General features: G+C 40.0%; 1 protein-coding gene across 1 annotated transcript; it reads left to right on the forward strand.

The window, feature by feature from the left end:
- Positions 1 to 769: 769 nt before the first annotated feature.
- On the forward strand, positions 770 to 12293 carry HSPA13 (heat shock protein family A (Hsp70) member 13). Its single transcript, XM_002716764.6, has 5 exons — positions 770 to 825; positions 2056 to 2396; positions 4880 to 5093; positions 6765 to 6932; positions 9174 to 12293. Exons 1-5 carry the CDS (start codon positions 801 to 803, stop codon positions 9839 to 9841), a joined length of 1416 nt encoding a protein of 471 aa, XP_002716810.4. The 5' UTR covers positions 770 to 800; the 3' UTR covers positions 9842 to 12293.
- The last annotated feature ends 2358 nt before the right edge of the window (positions 12294 to 14651 follow it).

A 14651-nucleotide genomic window follows, 5' to 3' on the forward strand; every position in this document is an offset into this window, starting at 1 on the left:
GAAGTGAGAAACCGTGAGTCCACTGGAGATGGGCATCTCAAAAGCATCGCACAAGCGCCCGAAATGGCCGTTACATGTGGTAAGACCGGTCCACAAAGGCAATTCCAGACACTCTCTAGACAACCCCGTGTTTGTTGGGCCCCCTCCAGTGTGTGGAGAAACTGTGTCGCTGCTCTTTAGGATGACTGACTGAAGAGCACTTCCACTCATTTACGCCAAAACAAAAACATCAGTACTGAGCAGCTCACTGACGGTTTCAGGGTCACTCCCAAAGAGCTAGGGGCGGCAGGAGAGGTTAATGGGAACTCACCCTAGAAACCCGAACAAAGGAGCGAACCCTGAGCTTGCTTACCAAGGCGCCCAAAAAAACAACAACCCCTCCACCCACAGTCTGTTACTCCCTAGGGTGCATGGAGTAGGCCAGAACTACAATACCCAGAATGCAAAGCGGAGGGCGGGGGCGAAAGAGGGTGTGTTTTTACGTCAGGTTGGTTCGCGGGGGCTTCAGGTTTGATTATAAACGCCGGTTCTCCGTGGCTCTCCTTGACTTCAACCTGATTGGTTCGGTAGTTCCTGCGTAAGACGGCGGTTCAGTTGTCATTGGCAGCGGTTGAATGGAGGCTCTCTGCCCCGCGCCCTCATGGTAGATGAAGTTCTTCCTCTCGAGGGAGAAGTAGCTTCTCCAGCTGCGTCAGAACAGGAAGACTACATTTCCCAGAGGGCTGCGGGACAGCCGGGCGGCGAGGGGGCGGTGCCCTCCGTTTGGTACAGTCACCCCAAGCCTCTTCGGCGGGATTGTGATGGCCGGAGAGATGACGATTTTAGGTCAGTGTGTGGAAGTCCTTATAGTCGTTATGGCTATGGAGACCGTCTGGGGAGACGGGGTGGGTGGGAGTGGTTGTCTTACCGCCTGGAACCAGCTGGCGCGACGGGAGGGGAGTCCGAAAGGTGATTTAGAGGAGGGTTTTCTCGGTTTGGAGGGGACCGGGCCAGTGTAGGCCCCTGTAGGACCAGATGTGTGTATCGGCCTAGGGATCCATTCTTTCCCACAGATCCTCGGTCTCGAATGGCTGGTTGAACTCGGGCCCCTGGGAGGCTTCTCGATCGTTTTGTGGAGGAAGGGGGGAGGAGCAGCGGCAGGGGCCGGCGCTGGACACTCGGGGGATGCCGAGTTGGAGAGGTTCCGACCCCCTTGATGGATATACAGCCCGCTGCCCTTTGCACCGAGTCCTGTTGGGAATTACCTTCCCCTGACCGGAAAGTGATGAAGTGCCGCTAAATTGTGCCTGTTGTTGGAGGAAAGTGGGACTGGCGTTTGGAGTGACTGTTTTAGAGATAGGCGATGAGGATGAGCTAACAATCGGTGACACAGAGTCCTCCAAATTGACGTGTGGGTCATAGGAAGGTGTGTGGGCACAGGTGCCCAGCGCAACCTCCTGAACGCCATTCGGAGGTCTGAGAACAGAGTGGGTCCTTCTTCAGCCGCACCTGCGGTCTGCATGGCATTTGTTCTGTTAAGATGTGACAGTTAATACCGAAGCAGCTCTCTAAGCAATTTTATCCAATTTATTCACTTCCTCCTTTTGAAAGGGAAAAGAAGATAAATGGATAAACTTTTTAGTGTGGAATTTTAATGGGTGTGTTTCCAATAATGATAACTACAGCTGTTTCTAAAGAAGTGAAATCTAAATACCATTTCTTCAAGAAAATTGTATTATATCTATCTACCTTTTGCCCCAGAAGAATGCTATTTTCTATCCACATCAGCGCAATTTTTTTGTCAAAATATTTTTACATTTTGTTATTTGCCCATTAGTAGATATCTATGTAGTTACAGGAGTTGTTTGCTTTTCTTGTTGCTTTGTTTTTAATTATATAATAGCCAGTTAATACATACTTTGTCTGAGAGAAGTCTTATCAGTTCCATAAAAGAAAATATTTTGTGATTTTTTTCGGTCATATTTTAAAAAGTGGTATTAATGAAATGTTGCTATGATAATTGGGCATATTGTCCTAGTTGATGAGGTAGTGTCATTTAATTTGCCTGTGTTTCAGGATCAGCTGTTCTGACCCTCCTGTTGGCTGGCTATTTGGCACAACAGTATTTACCATTGCCTACTCCGAAAGTGATTGGCATTGACCTCGGCACCACTTACTGTTCTGTCGGAGTGTTTTTTCCTGGCACGGGAAAAGTAAAGGTGATTCCAGATGAGAATGGTCACATCAGCATACCCAGTATGGTGTCCTTTACAGAGGATGATGTGTATGTGGGGTATGAAAGCCTAGAGTTGGCAGATTCAAATCCCCAAAACACCATATATGATGCCAAAAGATTCATAGGCAAGATTTTTACCCCAGAGGAGCTGGAGGCTGAAATTGGCAGATACCCATTTAAGGTAAGTGATTAAATCTTAAGATCTATGTACCTTGTAGTTCAGTGTACTCTCTCCATACTTTGGCTTCATGTTGCAAAATGGTTTATTTCAACTAGCTTGATCTGTAAGGAAGTTGTATATCATCTCGCATAACAAGAAATTGTAGCTCTGGGGTGACTTAAGTCAAATTCAGTGACTCTGTACCAGTCAGCTTTTTATCAATGCAATGAAATGCCTAAGACAAGTTACATATGAGGGCCTCATTGTTTCTGTCTCCTGGTGAGGCCAGGGACTGGCAATGGCAGTGCCTGTGCTGAGGGACTGTCAGGTTGTACCCCAAGGAGCAGAGAGAATGGGCAGGCATAATTCAGGCTTTCCATCCAACCTCTAAAGGAGAACCACTGCCAAGAGCTTGCCTCCCGATGGGCCCACCTCCTCAACACTATAATTGGATTGAGTTCCTACTCTCTTAACACATTATTTTATGGCTTTGGGGTTTAAATGTCTTTATGCATGCAGGAGCACCAAATTCTGTTCAAACTTGAGCACTTTGTAGTGCTAGAAAGGACTTAGGGTTTTGCTGTAGTCTTGCTCTGCCATCCTGAGAATTTCTTCTTAACTTTGTCAAGGAGCTAGCAAGGTTGATGCAACCTCAGGTCCTATACATAGGTGTGGGTGTGGGTGTGGGTGTGGGTGTGGGTGTGCTAGGTATACTGTGCTCTGGCCTATTTCAAACTCAATAGTGTGGCATGGATGATTGTAGGGTCACACCACTTAGTGGTTAGTGGAATGACTATCCCAATATTTAATTGATCTGCTCTATGAATATACATTTTCTTTTTTACCTGGTTTTGTATTTATGTTGTAGTTTCAGTGAAAAATCCTCATATGCGAATCTTATACTTCTTGGAATATTTCCTAATTTGAATTCTAGAAATAGACTTCATAGGTCAATTGTCTACATGTTTTCTAGGGCTTTTGATTTATATTACCAAATTGCATATCAGAAAGGTTGTGTGCTCTTACCCATTATTTCTTTTAGAGTACTTGCATCTGTACTTTTTTTTATTTTTAAAGATTTATTTATTTATTTAAAAGGCAAGAGTTACAGAGCAAGAGGGAGAGATAAGAGAGAAAGAGATCTTCATCTGCTGGTTTCTTCCAGCCAGGGCTGTGCTAACCGGAAATCAGAAGTCTAGAATTTTATCTGGGTCTCCCATGTGGGTTGGTAGGAGCCGAAGCACTTGGGCCATCTTCTGCTGCTTTGCAGGGAGCTGGATCAGAAGTGGACTAGCTGGGGTCAGACTGGCTTGAACTGGCACCCATATGGGATGCCAGCATTGTAGACACTTCTAAATTACAACTTTGGGTACATAAAGTTCTCAAGTTTCCAAGTGATCTGACTTTAAATTGTTGCTGTTATGTGTGGACCCTGGTAGTATTGGTGTTTTTGTACCTTAAGAGTGCCTTTATTTTTAACGATTGGTTTATTTATTTGAAAGGCAGAGTGACAGGGAAAGAGAATGATTTCCCATTTGCGGGTTAAATCATAAGTGGATGCAGCAGCCAGAGCTGAGTCAGCCTGAAGCCAAGAGCCAGAAACTCTAGCTAGGGGTTCCTTGTGAGTGTCAGGAACTCATCCCTTGCTTCCCATTCACATTAGCAAGGAGCTAGATCGGAAGCAGAGTAGCCAGGCCTAGACTAGACAGACACTCCAATATGGGATGCTGTTGTCTCAAGTGTTGGTTTATCCTGCTGTGCTACAATGCCTACCCCTTGTTTTTGTTTTCCCCAGAGAGTGGTGAAATATTGTTGAAAGGTCAGATTTTCTCGATTAAAACCTTATAATGAAGTCTAGAGTGACTGGGGAAAAGTTCGTGTGATTTCTTAGAACAGATAATTCTTTTTACCATCAGTTTTTTTTTTAAATCTGTTATATATAGGGTGGTATGTTTTAGGATCGATTTAGTTTTTTAAATGTACTCTCATATAAGCAGGGATAATGAGTTAAGAATACATAGCATGATACTTGATTCTTAGATAAGAACATGAGGAAGTATTAAAATTATGCTTGTTAATTTGTACTAGAAAATCCTTTGAGGTATCTATTACTTTTGGATCAAGGCATTTATAAAAAGAGATCTTGAGGTATTAAGTGGCTGTTATAATATTTCATAATTCATCCTTTCATTAAATATATATTGATAATCTGTGTTCTAGTTATTTTCTTGATACTGAATTTTATTCTGTTATTGAAAAATGTATGAATTCATTTTATGGCTTGAAAGTATTATATTTAATAAATAATAGTCTTGGTAAATGTACTAGTAAATTATGAATGAACTTTATATGATTTTAGAAAGGTAACGGTAAGCTTTAATTGAATTAATCCAGCATGTATGTATGGTAATAAGTATATGAGTGTGTGTGTGTGTGTGTGTGTGTGTGTGTATATATATATATACTTTTTCTCCCTTTTCTGATTTTACAAATCCTATTTGCAGGTTTTAAACAAAAATGGGATGGTTGAGTTTTCTGTGACAAGTAATGAGACCATCACCGTTTCCCCAGAGTATGTTGGCTCTCGACTGTTGTTGAAATTAAAGGAAATGGCGGAGGAGTATCTCGGCATGCCAGTTGCCAATGCTGTCATCTCTGTGCCAGCAGAATTTGATCTAAAGCAGAGAAATTCAACTGTTGAAGCTGCTAACCTTGCAGGTAACCATATGCTTGCCGGTGCTGCATTTTTCTCAACGTTTTCTTAGATAAGAGTTATTTCTTTATTTTCATCTCCTTAAAAGGCAGAGAGAGCGCTTCCATCCACTGGTTCACTCTCAAAATGCCTGCAATAACCAGGCTGGGCCAGGTGTTATTATTCCATCAGGGTCTCCCACCTGGGTGGCAGGGGTCTGCTTCAGTCATCAATGGCTACCTCTCAGGCATATTAGGGTCCCCAACATGGGAAGTGGGGGTCCCAAGTGACAACTTAACCCACTGTGTCACAATGCCTGCCCTGGTTTATCTCTTTTTAACTCACAAATTATAGGCACATAAGCAAGCCATATAGTAGGTAAATTAGATTTCTTATAGGTTTATATATGAGAATTATGAACAGCAGTCAGGCACATGACAAAGGCTGACAACATAGATACATCTTAATAGTGAAGAATTCTTTTTTTTTTAAACTTTCTTTAGTGTTACAGTAAAACTAAATTTTTTAGAAAAAATCTGTGGCAAAAAAGAATTCATTTCACACTATTCAACAAAACTGATTAATCTATTCTCATGGAGTTTATATTCCATTAGAACAAAACATGGATTAAGCTTAAAAGTTAAATTTAAAATGAGGTTTCTTACCTACAGTGTTACATTTTGGGCTGGATGATTCTGGGGTGTGAAAGACTGTCCTGTGTAGTACAGAATATTTAGCATCATTTCTAGCCTCTACTTACTGTGTAAGAGCTGCATCCTCCCTCACCAAGCGGAGACAATAAAAAAAAGTCTCCATTCATTGCCCAATGTCTCCTGGAGCCAAAATTGTCCCTGGTAGAGAACCAGTGGTACAGAGAATTTCAGAAAGTAGCAAGAAAAAGGTGAACAGAATAAGGGGATGGGTTGCTGGTGGTCAGGGGAGAGGGGCACTTGTAGGTTTGCAAAGGCTGGGGAGGAGAGCTTCACTGGCAAAGTGACATTTACTCGGATTGAAGGCAGTGACGTAGTTAGCCATGCAGACGTATGGAGGAGTGTTACTGCAGGAAGAAGAAACGGTGAGTGTAGCAACCATAAAATAGGAATTTGCTCGTGGATGACAGGATGCGTGGTTGGCCGTATGGCTGCAGCAAATGGAGTGATAGAGAGTTTCAGGGAAGGGTATTGTGATCTTTGGATGAATTCATGTTGGCAGGACCCCTGAGACATAACTCCAGATTATTTCCCAGACCACTCCGTAAGTGTGGTTCAGTTTAAAGTGACACTTTGTGCAAGGAAATCAGATCTCGGACCAGATACGCTTGATTTCATATCTACAACAACTAGTTATAGTTTATAATGATTGGAATCTTGCTGCTCCTGTACTCCCAAGTAGCAGCTCAATATTAGAAAAGCTGTATTTTTTTAAAAAGTAAGTATGAATCAAGAATGAAATGACTTATTCTGTTGAACTTGGGCTTTTCTTTCTTATGTTGTAATTGTTTAGAATAAGTTTAGTGGCACCATTTAGAAGAGCCTATCTTATCATTCCCATTAGACGATTTTCTTGAGTGTGTGACTGCTGTCATTATTATGTAGTAAAGTTCATGTCACAGAAGACTCAAATATGCTATAAGATTGAATAGGAAGAAATCCCTTAGTTGTCATCTCGTGGGTTGTTCTTGCTTCCAACTCTTACAGGACTGAAGATCTTGAGGGTCATAAATGAGCCCACAGCGGCAGCCATGGCCTACGGTCTCCACAAGGCTGATGTCTTCCACGTCTTGGTGATAGACTTGGGTGGAGGAACGCTCGATGTGTCATTACTGAATAAACAAGGAGGAATGTTTCTAACGCGAGCGATGTCCGGTAAGAATACCACAGAGCGGGTTAAAGAGCTTCAGGCGACAGTGCTTTCCTTAACATACCTAATCTGTAACGTGTTCTTTTTTAGTTTTTTCAGAATTCTTTGAATTCATGTTGGTAATTTTCTGTTTCTGTAATTGTATCCCATTGTTTCTATATATTTACTGTAAACAGTGAAGTCTCAAAAAATTACCTCTGTTATCCTCTAAGTCAATATGTATACTGCCTATTTTAGCTCACTGAGCTAGTAGGATTTTTGTTTTTAAGTTCATTTGTTTGTATATTATTTGAAAGACAGAGTGACAGAAAGACAGAGAGAATTAGAGAGAGATCTATCCACTGGTTCACTCCTAAAATACCTGCAACAGCCAGAGCTAACCTGGGCCATAGCCAGGAACCAGGAGCACCATTTAGGTCTGCCATGTAGGGGATAGGAACTTGCCAGGTACCTGAGCCACTCCTGCTCCCTCCCAGGCGCATCAACAGGAAGCTGGATCAGAAGTGGAGGAGCCAGGACTCGTACTGACACTTACAGGGAATGAGAGCCTCCCAAGTAGCAGCTTAACCCTCTTGAGTCACAATGCCCACCCCACCATAGGACTTCTCATGCTGATGGTGCGAGGAACAGAGAAGAAAATATTCTGTTAAGATGAAAGATGATCAGTTTATTTCACTTAAGAATATGCTTTATAAAATAGATAGCTTTAGAAAATCTGATTTTGCTGGTCGCCAAAAAATGACAGAATTGTGTATTCTCAATTTTTAAATGTATTTATTGATTTAAGAAGCCAAGATGTAGAAAGAGATCCCCCATTTGCTGGTTCACTCCCCTGATGCCAGCAACATCTAAGGCTTGACCTGGATCTCAGAGTCAAGAGTCAGGACCTCAATCCTGGTCTCACGTGGGTAAAACGGACCCAACTACTTGAGCCGTCACCGCCACCTGTCAGGGTCTGCATCAGCAGGAAACTGGAGTCAGCAGCTGGCCCCAGGCACAGTGGTTAAGATGTTACCTAGAATACCCACATCCCATATTAGAATGCCTGGGATTGAATCCCAACTCCACTTCCAATTCAACTTCCTGCTGATGTACACCTTGGGATGCAGCTCAAATACTTGGGTCTCTGCCACCCATAGGGGAGGCTTGGATTGAGTTCTCAGCTCCTGGCGTCAGCCTCCCAGCCCTAGCTGTTGCAGGCATTTGAGAAATGAACTAGGGGATGGAAGATCTATCTGTCTCAGTCTTTCGAATGAAAATAAACAAGAAAAGGTGTCTTTCCCACAAAGTTACACACCTGCCCTCTACATCATTTTTTTGAGGTGTTATATGTAATTTGGGTTAAGGAACTAAGGCTCATTGAAGAGTTAAGCTGTAAGTTATATGTGTAAATTACAAGTTTTAACTTCTGCATGTTTCTTTCTCTCTCTCTCTCTTTTTTTTTTAAAGATTCATTTATTTATTTGAAAGGCAGAGTTACAGAGAAGCAGAGGCAGAGAGAGAGAGAGATCGATCTTCCATCCGCTGGTTCATGCCCCACATGGCCTCAATGGCTGGAGCTGGGCTGATCTAAAGCCAAGAGCCTGGAGCTTCTTCCAGGTCTCTTCTTTTTCAGGACTTGGGCCATCCTTTCCCAGGCCTTACCATTGAGATGGATCAGAAGTAGAGCAGCATGGAACTTAAATTGAGGCCCATATGGGATGCCGGACAGCAGGTTTTACCCGCTACGCCACGGCACCGGCCCCTGTTTCTTTCTCTTTACTGGGCTTTTGTGCACCAAGTCAAATGCTGGAAGATTATATTACATTACTCTACTTTGAAATCATTTTCTCTACTTTTCTTATTAATCATGCACATAAAAGAATTTAAAAAAAATAGCAACTGATACTTTTGAATGTAAGTATTTATAAACAAGCACTCTCTTCTGTTGAGAATAATGACTTTTAGTGTTTTAAATAACTTTAAAAGTTAATCTGTGTTCTCAATCTATTTTCTGAAAAATTATTTAATTAAGAAATACTTGTACATTCTTTAAAAATTTTCTGACCTTGATGTTTTTACGTAGTACATATTGGAGTTGAAATTATTTTAACTCAGTTATTTTTTAATTAGTCTTCCTATGAATAAAATATTACTGATACTTTAAAAAGGAAAATTTATTTCCAGAATATAATTTTATAGATATACAGACACATACACATCAATGTGCATAAGAATAACATGAACTCTTTTATTTTTTCATTTAGGAAACAATAAACTTGGAGGCCAGGACTTCAATCAGAGATTGCTTCAGTATTTGTACACACAGATCTATCAAAAGTACGGCTTCTACCCCTCTAGGAAGGAGGAAATACACAGATTAAGACAAGCTGTGGAAATGGTCAAGTTAAATCTGACGCTTCATCAGTCTGCTCAGATGTCAGTATTACTAACAGTGGAGGAAAAGGACGGGCAGGATCCCCAGCGTGCCGAGTCTGAAGGGCCACAGGACACACTTTCCCCAGCAGATGGACGCCAGGTGAACAGTGTGTTCGGACCTGGCCTTTCTGAAAAGAACAGTGGGAAAAGGCAGGTTTTATTTGAAACTGAAGTATCGCGGAAGCTCTTTGATACCCTTAATGAAGATCTCTTCCAGAAAATACTCGTCCCCATTCGGCAAGTATTAAAAGAAGGCCACCTGGAGAAGACTGAGATTGATGAGGTGGTCCTCGTTGGGGGCTCCACGCGTATTCCCCGCATCCGCCAGGTCATTCAGGAGTTCTTTGGGAAGGATCCCAACACGTCCGTGGACCCTGACCTGGCAGTGGTGACAGGAGTGGCTATCCAAGCAGGGATTGATGGAGGTTCTTGGCCTTTGCAAGTCAGTGCTTTAGAAATTCCCAATAAGCATTTACAAAAAACCAATTTCAACTGAATTATGGAAGACAGTGATTGTTATCTGATGGTCTTTTCCCCTTTATCAGGCCACCTCTTCCAGAAAACAAAGTCTATCTGTATTCTCTCACAGATTTACCTAGAAAGCTGCATTTCAATAGAGGAAAACTTTACATAGCATTGTGTTGTAGGAGTAGATGTGACCAGATTGATTTTGGAGAGAACCCATTATAATGGAATTCTAAAATGAGAAGTGAGGGAAACTCTCTTACAATAGGAGCATGGAAGGCTGTATTTTTCTGGGTTCTTGAAGTAGACAACCATATGCACTTAACATTATATTCTGTAAATGTTAAAGAGTGCCATTATGATTCCCAGCTCTTACTAAATTATATTAGTAGGAACTGGTAATTTCCTTACTTGGTTATTACATCTATATTAATTTGAACTATACTTGAAGGACAGTGTTGATGTCAGGTATTTATATTGGCTGGGAAATAGCAGTATTCAGGTGGGCTGCAAATATAATATTCAGTAACTGCCATGTTATATAACAAAGTGACTTTCACAAATACAGTATCCCATTATGTGTCATATTTTCATAATCTGCACTCTCCAGGTTTTTAAAATATATTTAATAGATTGGTTATTGGTTTATCTTCTTCCTAAGATAGCTGCAAGTTTATTCAGGTGTTTGTTTCAATACCAGATAGAAATTTATTTTCTGCTAACTTCATCAACTGTATGTCATTCTCTGCTTGGATTTTTGTGATTCTGTCTGATGTTAGAAAACAATAGGAAATGATTAATTGCATTTTAAAAATGTGTTAATGTCACAATAAAATCATCAGTTCTGTCTCACTTTTGTGACCCAACACCTTTGCAGACATTGGTAAATTATCACTCACTCACTGTATTTGTCTTAAGTTTTGTTTATATTTTTAGTAAGCCCTGAGGAATATAGCATTCATTTGAGCTATCAAATGAAATTTCATTCAATTTCATTTTTCCCCATATTTATTTTTAAATGAGGAAAATGTACCCAACTGTAAAAGTTGATTATTATTTCTTATTGTTATTTTTTTTAATGGGCTACTTTAAGCCAAAAGATGGTTGTGTAAGAAGAGAAAAAATTTGTGAATACTGGGAGTAATTTAGAAATCTGACTTGGAAAGGAATGTGGAAAGATTTCTACAAATCAGCATTTGTCGCAGTTAGATGCTTTGCTTTTTTTTCCTTCAAGAAAAACCACAGGGACCAAGAAGGAAAATATAGCAGTTTGATTTTTGGGGGATGTCTATATTATTTGAAGACAGACACGCTTTTCTTTTCCTTTACAGAGGCATGCTTCATGTTAACCTTCACAAAAGTATGCCCTGGTCAACACTGTTGTTAAAGTTTGTCTGCTGTATCCATTGCTGAATTGGAAAGGATGTCAAATTTTCCAAACACTATAAAACACAACAAAACATTTTAGCTTCTCATGGGAAAGAGCTGACTGTTAAAAATTTTTTTGAAAATCTAAACAACATGACTTTTTTAAGCAATCAAATTGCAGTTAAAACATTTCAAACAAAAACTTTTGTGTACAGACAATGTCGTGGGTGGACAGAAAGATATAAAATGTTGATGTTTTGTTGTGGACTAATAGAGAAATGCCAAAGATGAATCCTTCACTGCAATATGAGACTATGTAAGTGTTCTCTTGGACTTTATGTACATCTTTAATAGATTTTAGACTTGAAAAAATTCTTTTTGTGAAGGTCTTAAGAGAGAAAAGTGTTCAATTTATCTCAAAATCTTTACCGGTATCAGCTTTAACCTAAAGCATTTTAAAACTTAAAAATAAAATCTTGAATTTCTCAATATTTGGTATGGTTCAAGACAGCCTGTTGATGTGTTAGTGCTTTCTAAGGAAAACAATTTGCAAAGCAGGGCAGCTAATCTCATGACTAAAATTGGAAGTTAAATATTTGAAAAATAGAATGGCAGCGCTGGAATTTGGGGGCAATCGTTTAGCATATTCCCTCGTGTAGTTACAGCTTTTTTAAAAATGAAGGAATGTGTAATCAATCATATTTGAGGGGGCTATATGTAAATAGTCTTGACAGTAATGTAGTTTATTTATTTAAAAGATAAGAAGAATGCATCCTGCAAGGGATCATTTATGTATAACAATCTGAAGTCATCAAATGGACTTACTAGACTTTAGCTGTATGTCTAGCTTTTTTTTTTTTTTTTGAAGTACATAACTTTTAAAGTATTAAGTGTCTTGTATGATTAGGCTGTGTGAGTTGAGTAATTTATTTTGTATCAGGAGTGTTTTGGTACTGTGTTTCACTCAGACCACTGACTTACCAACGGATACTACTGTGTGTAATGTACTGAAAACTACAGTTATCGTGCATAACAGATTGTGCCTCAAATATGTGCGTATGCAGCTAATTCACATTTGACTGTAAATAAATACCATTTTGCAGTTTGTTTTTTAAGCAGTGTACTTTATTCATTCAAGAACATTTCTGAGGTATATAAATGCAAAGGGGCTACAGTGTAGCAGATGCCCCTGCCATGTGACTTCAGTAGCTGTAGACTCCAAAGGTGTACATTCCCTGTGTCCTGACTGTCTTCTGGAATTACTGATACACTTTCTAGTCATTCCCCTAATTTAGAAGAGGCTCTTCCTTTATTGTATGAATTCTGAATACCACCGCATGGTTTCTAACAATAATGAAGCCAAGAGCTGAACTCATCTATACATAGGTAGTAAATAATGCTATGGAACACTACTGTAATCCTTTGGTTGGTAGTTAGTGTTTATGGTTTTCTAATAAAGGTTATATTATTTTAGATGAGTTTTTGTTTAACAAATTAATCTGATGCATTTTTTGTTACTTTTAATGAGTCCTTGAGAATGCTAGACTACCTTCAGTACTCACTGCTGTGATTCTTCAGTGACTTTAACTATCTTGCTGACCGACGGAGCTATATGAGGAAATACAATGAGGTGTGCATATTTTATTTAATAAGTATATGGTGTCTCATTAATGTAGGCAGCCTTTAACATAGCTCCTAATGATGCCCATCTCCTACCATGCCTCTGTTTGTATAATCCTTTTCCCTTGAATTTGGGCAAAATTTAATGACATTGCTAATGAACAGAAGCAGAAGTGCTTGAGTGAAAGTTTGAGAACTTGACTGTAACCTACTGAAATCTTATGCCAGAATATCCATCAGCTAAGTGACTCCCATTTTCCTGACCCATGAGCAGTGTGAGATTATTCATTTTAATTAAATTACATTCTGAACCAAATTGTTACAAAGCAATAGATAATAGGGCTTACTGTGTTCTATGTACTGCTCTAAATGTCTTACTAATATTAACCAATTTAGTTGAGGTCTCCTGGCAAATATATGAGTAGTTACTCTTATCTTCACTTTCAGAAAGGGAAATTAAGGCATCAGTGTATTAGGGAAAGGCAATCTTCCCAGAGACAAGTCCATGCTCTTAACTCTAATTCTGTGCTGTGTTGTTCATCATACAGTACAATCCCTTAGGGCCATTACCAAATTTCTGGATGGTATTCATGCAAGACCTCAGATAATGTCAAAATTAAAAACCTGGTGCTATTAATGCTTTCTATTTTTTTTTTTTTTTTAAAGATTTATTTGAAAGAGTTCTAGAGAGCAGGCGAAGCAGAGAGTGACTTTTCTGTGACTTTTGGAATTCACCCTCGCATAAACACATACATGGCATTTCTCTTGTTAAGGATTCATCCCTTCACCTTAAATTACCTAACATGGCCTATTGGAAACTGGAAATTGGGTCTCAATCAAAAGTTGTAATCACTATTCTTCTCCCAAGTTGCTAAACGTAAGATAATTTTGACATGGTTGAAAAATGCGTTGAGTGGTTACAGCAGACCCTGCTAAATGCTGTCATAATACTTCCAGAACCCAGTTTTATTTGAAGCAACTTCAAAAACTGCTTTTCCTAGCTTCACTGGAAATTAGGGGTGACGGAGTGGCATTTTAATTCTGACCAATGAGATAAAAGCATAAATCACTAGGTGGAAACTAGGCTTTTTTTTTTTCATCTAATATTTATATATAGGTTATAAAATATCTTTTTCCTTACCATTCATTTCTCCTTCTTGGAATGCACACGTGATGGTGGGAGCAACTAAAAAGCAACAGACACATTGTAGACAGTGAGACAGGGATAAGAGCAGCCCCAGTGCGTGATGGAGCCACCCTAAGCTACTGTGTTCTTTCCATTTGGGACTCATTTCTACCCAAGCGCAGCGAGCCCTTTGGTTGTTTCTGCCTCTTCGTTTTTCTTTTCTTCGTGCTTTTCAACTATGGCTGTCGTTACATGGTTAAACATTTGGTCAGATTGCCCTTTGTTGTCTTTCTCCTCGCCAGTGTGGAACAGGAAGGAAGTGCTGGGACAGGCATTGTGGCACAGCAAGTGAAGCTGCTTGACACCCAACTGTCATAGTGGAGTGCCGGTTGGCGAGCCAGTGGTAGTCCTGGCTGCTCTGCAATTCTGATCCAGCTACCTGCTAATGCTTCTGGGAAGAAAAAGCTGATGGCCCAAGTATTTGGGTTTCTGTCACCCACGTGGGAGACGCAGATGGATTTCCTGGCTCCTGGCTTCATTCTGCATCAGCCCCTAGTGCTGTATTTGGGCAGTGAATGAGCAAATGGAAGATCCTCCCTCATTCTCACTCACTCTCACTTTCACTTGCTCTCTCTCTTAGTCTCTGCCTTTCAAATAAATTTGTTTTTAAAAAGAAGGAATTTATTTTCTCTCTTGTCTGTTTCAACCAAAGAATTGGACAAAATGT

This window comes from Oryctolagus cuniculus, chromosome 4 (assembly GCF_051225735.1).
Source record: "Oryctolagus cuniculus isolate XC-2025 breed Fujian yellow rabbit chromosome 4, ASM5122573v1, whole genome shotgun sequence".
NCBI lineage: Eukaryota > Metazoa > Chordata > Mammalia > Lagomorpha > Leporidae > Oryctolagus > Oryctolagus cuniculus.

Bases quoted from the DNA above. Each gene is read 5' to 3' on its own strand.
- HSPA13 (XM_002716764.6), top strand. From the start codon at position 801: ATGGCCGGAGAGATGACGATTTTAG. The intron at 5,094-6,764 runs GTAACCATATGC...CAACTCTTACAG, and splicing joins TGAAGCTGCTAACCTTGCAG to GACTGAAGATCTTGAGGGTC. The intron at 6,933-9,173 runs GTAAGAATACCA...TTTTTCATTTAG, and splicing joins TCTAACGCGAGCGATGTCCG to GAAACAATAAACTTGGAGGC.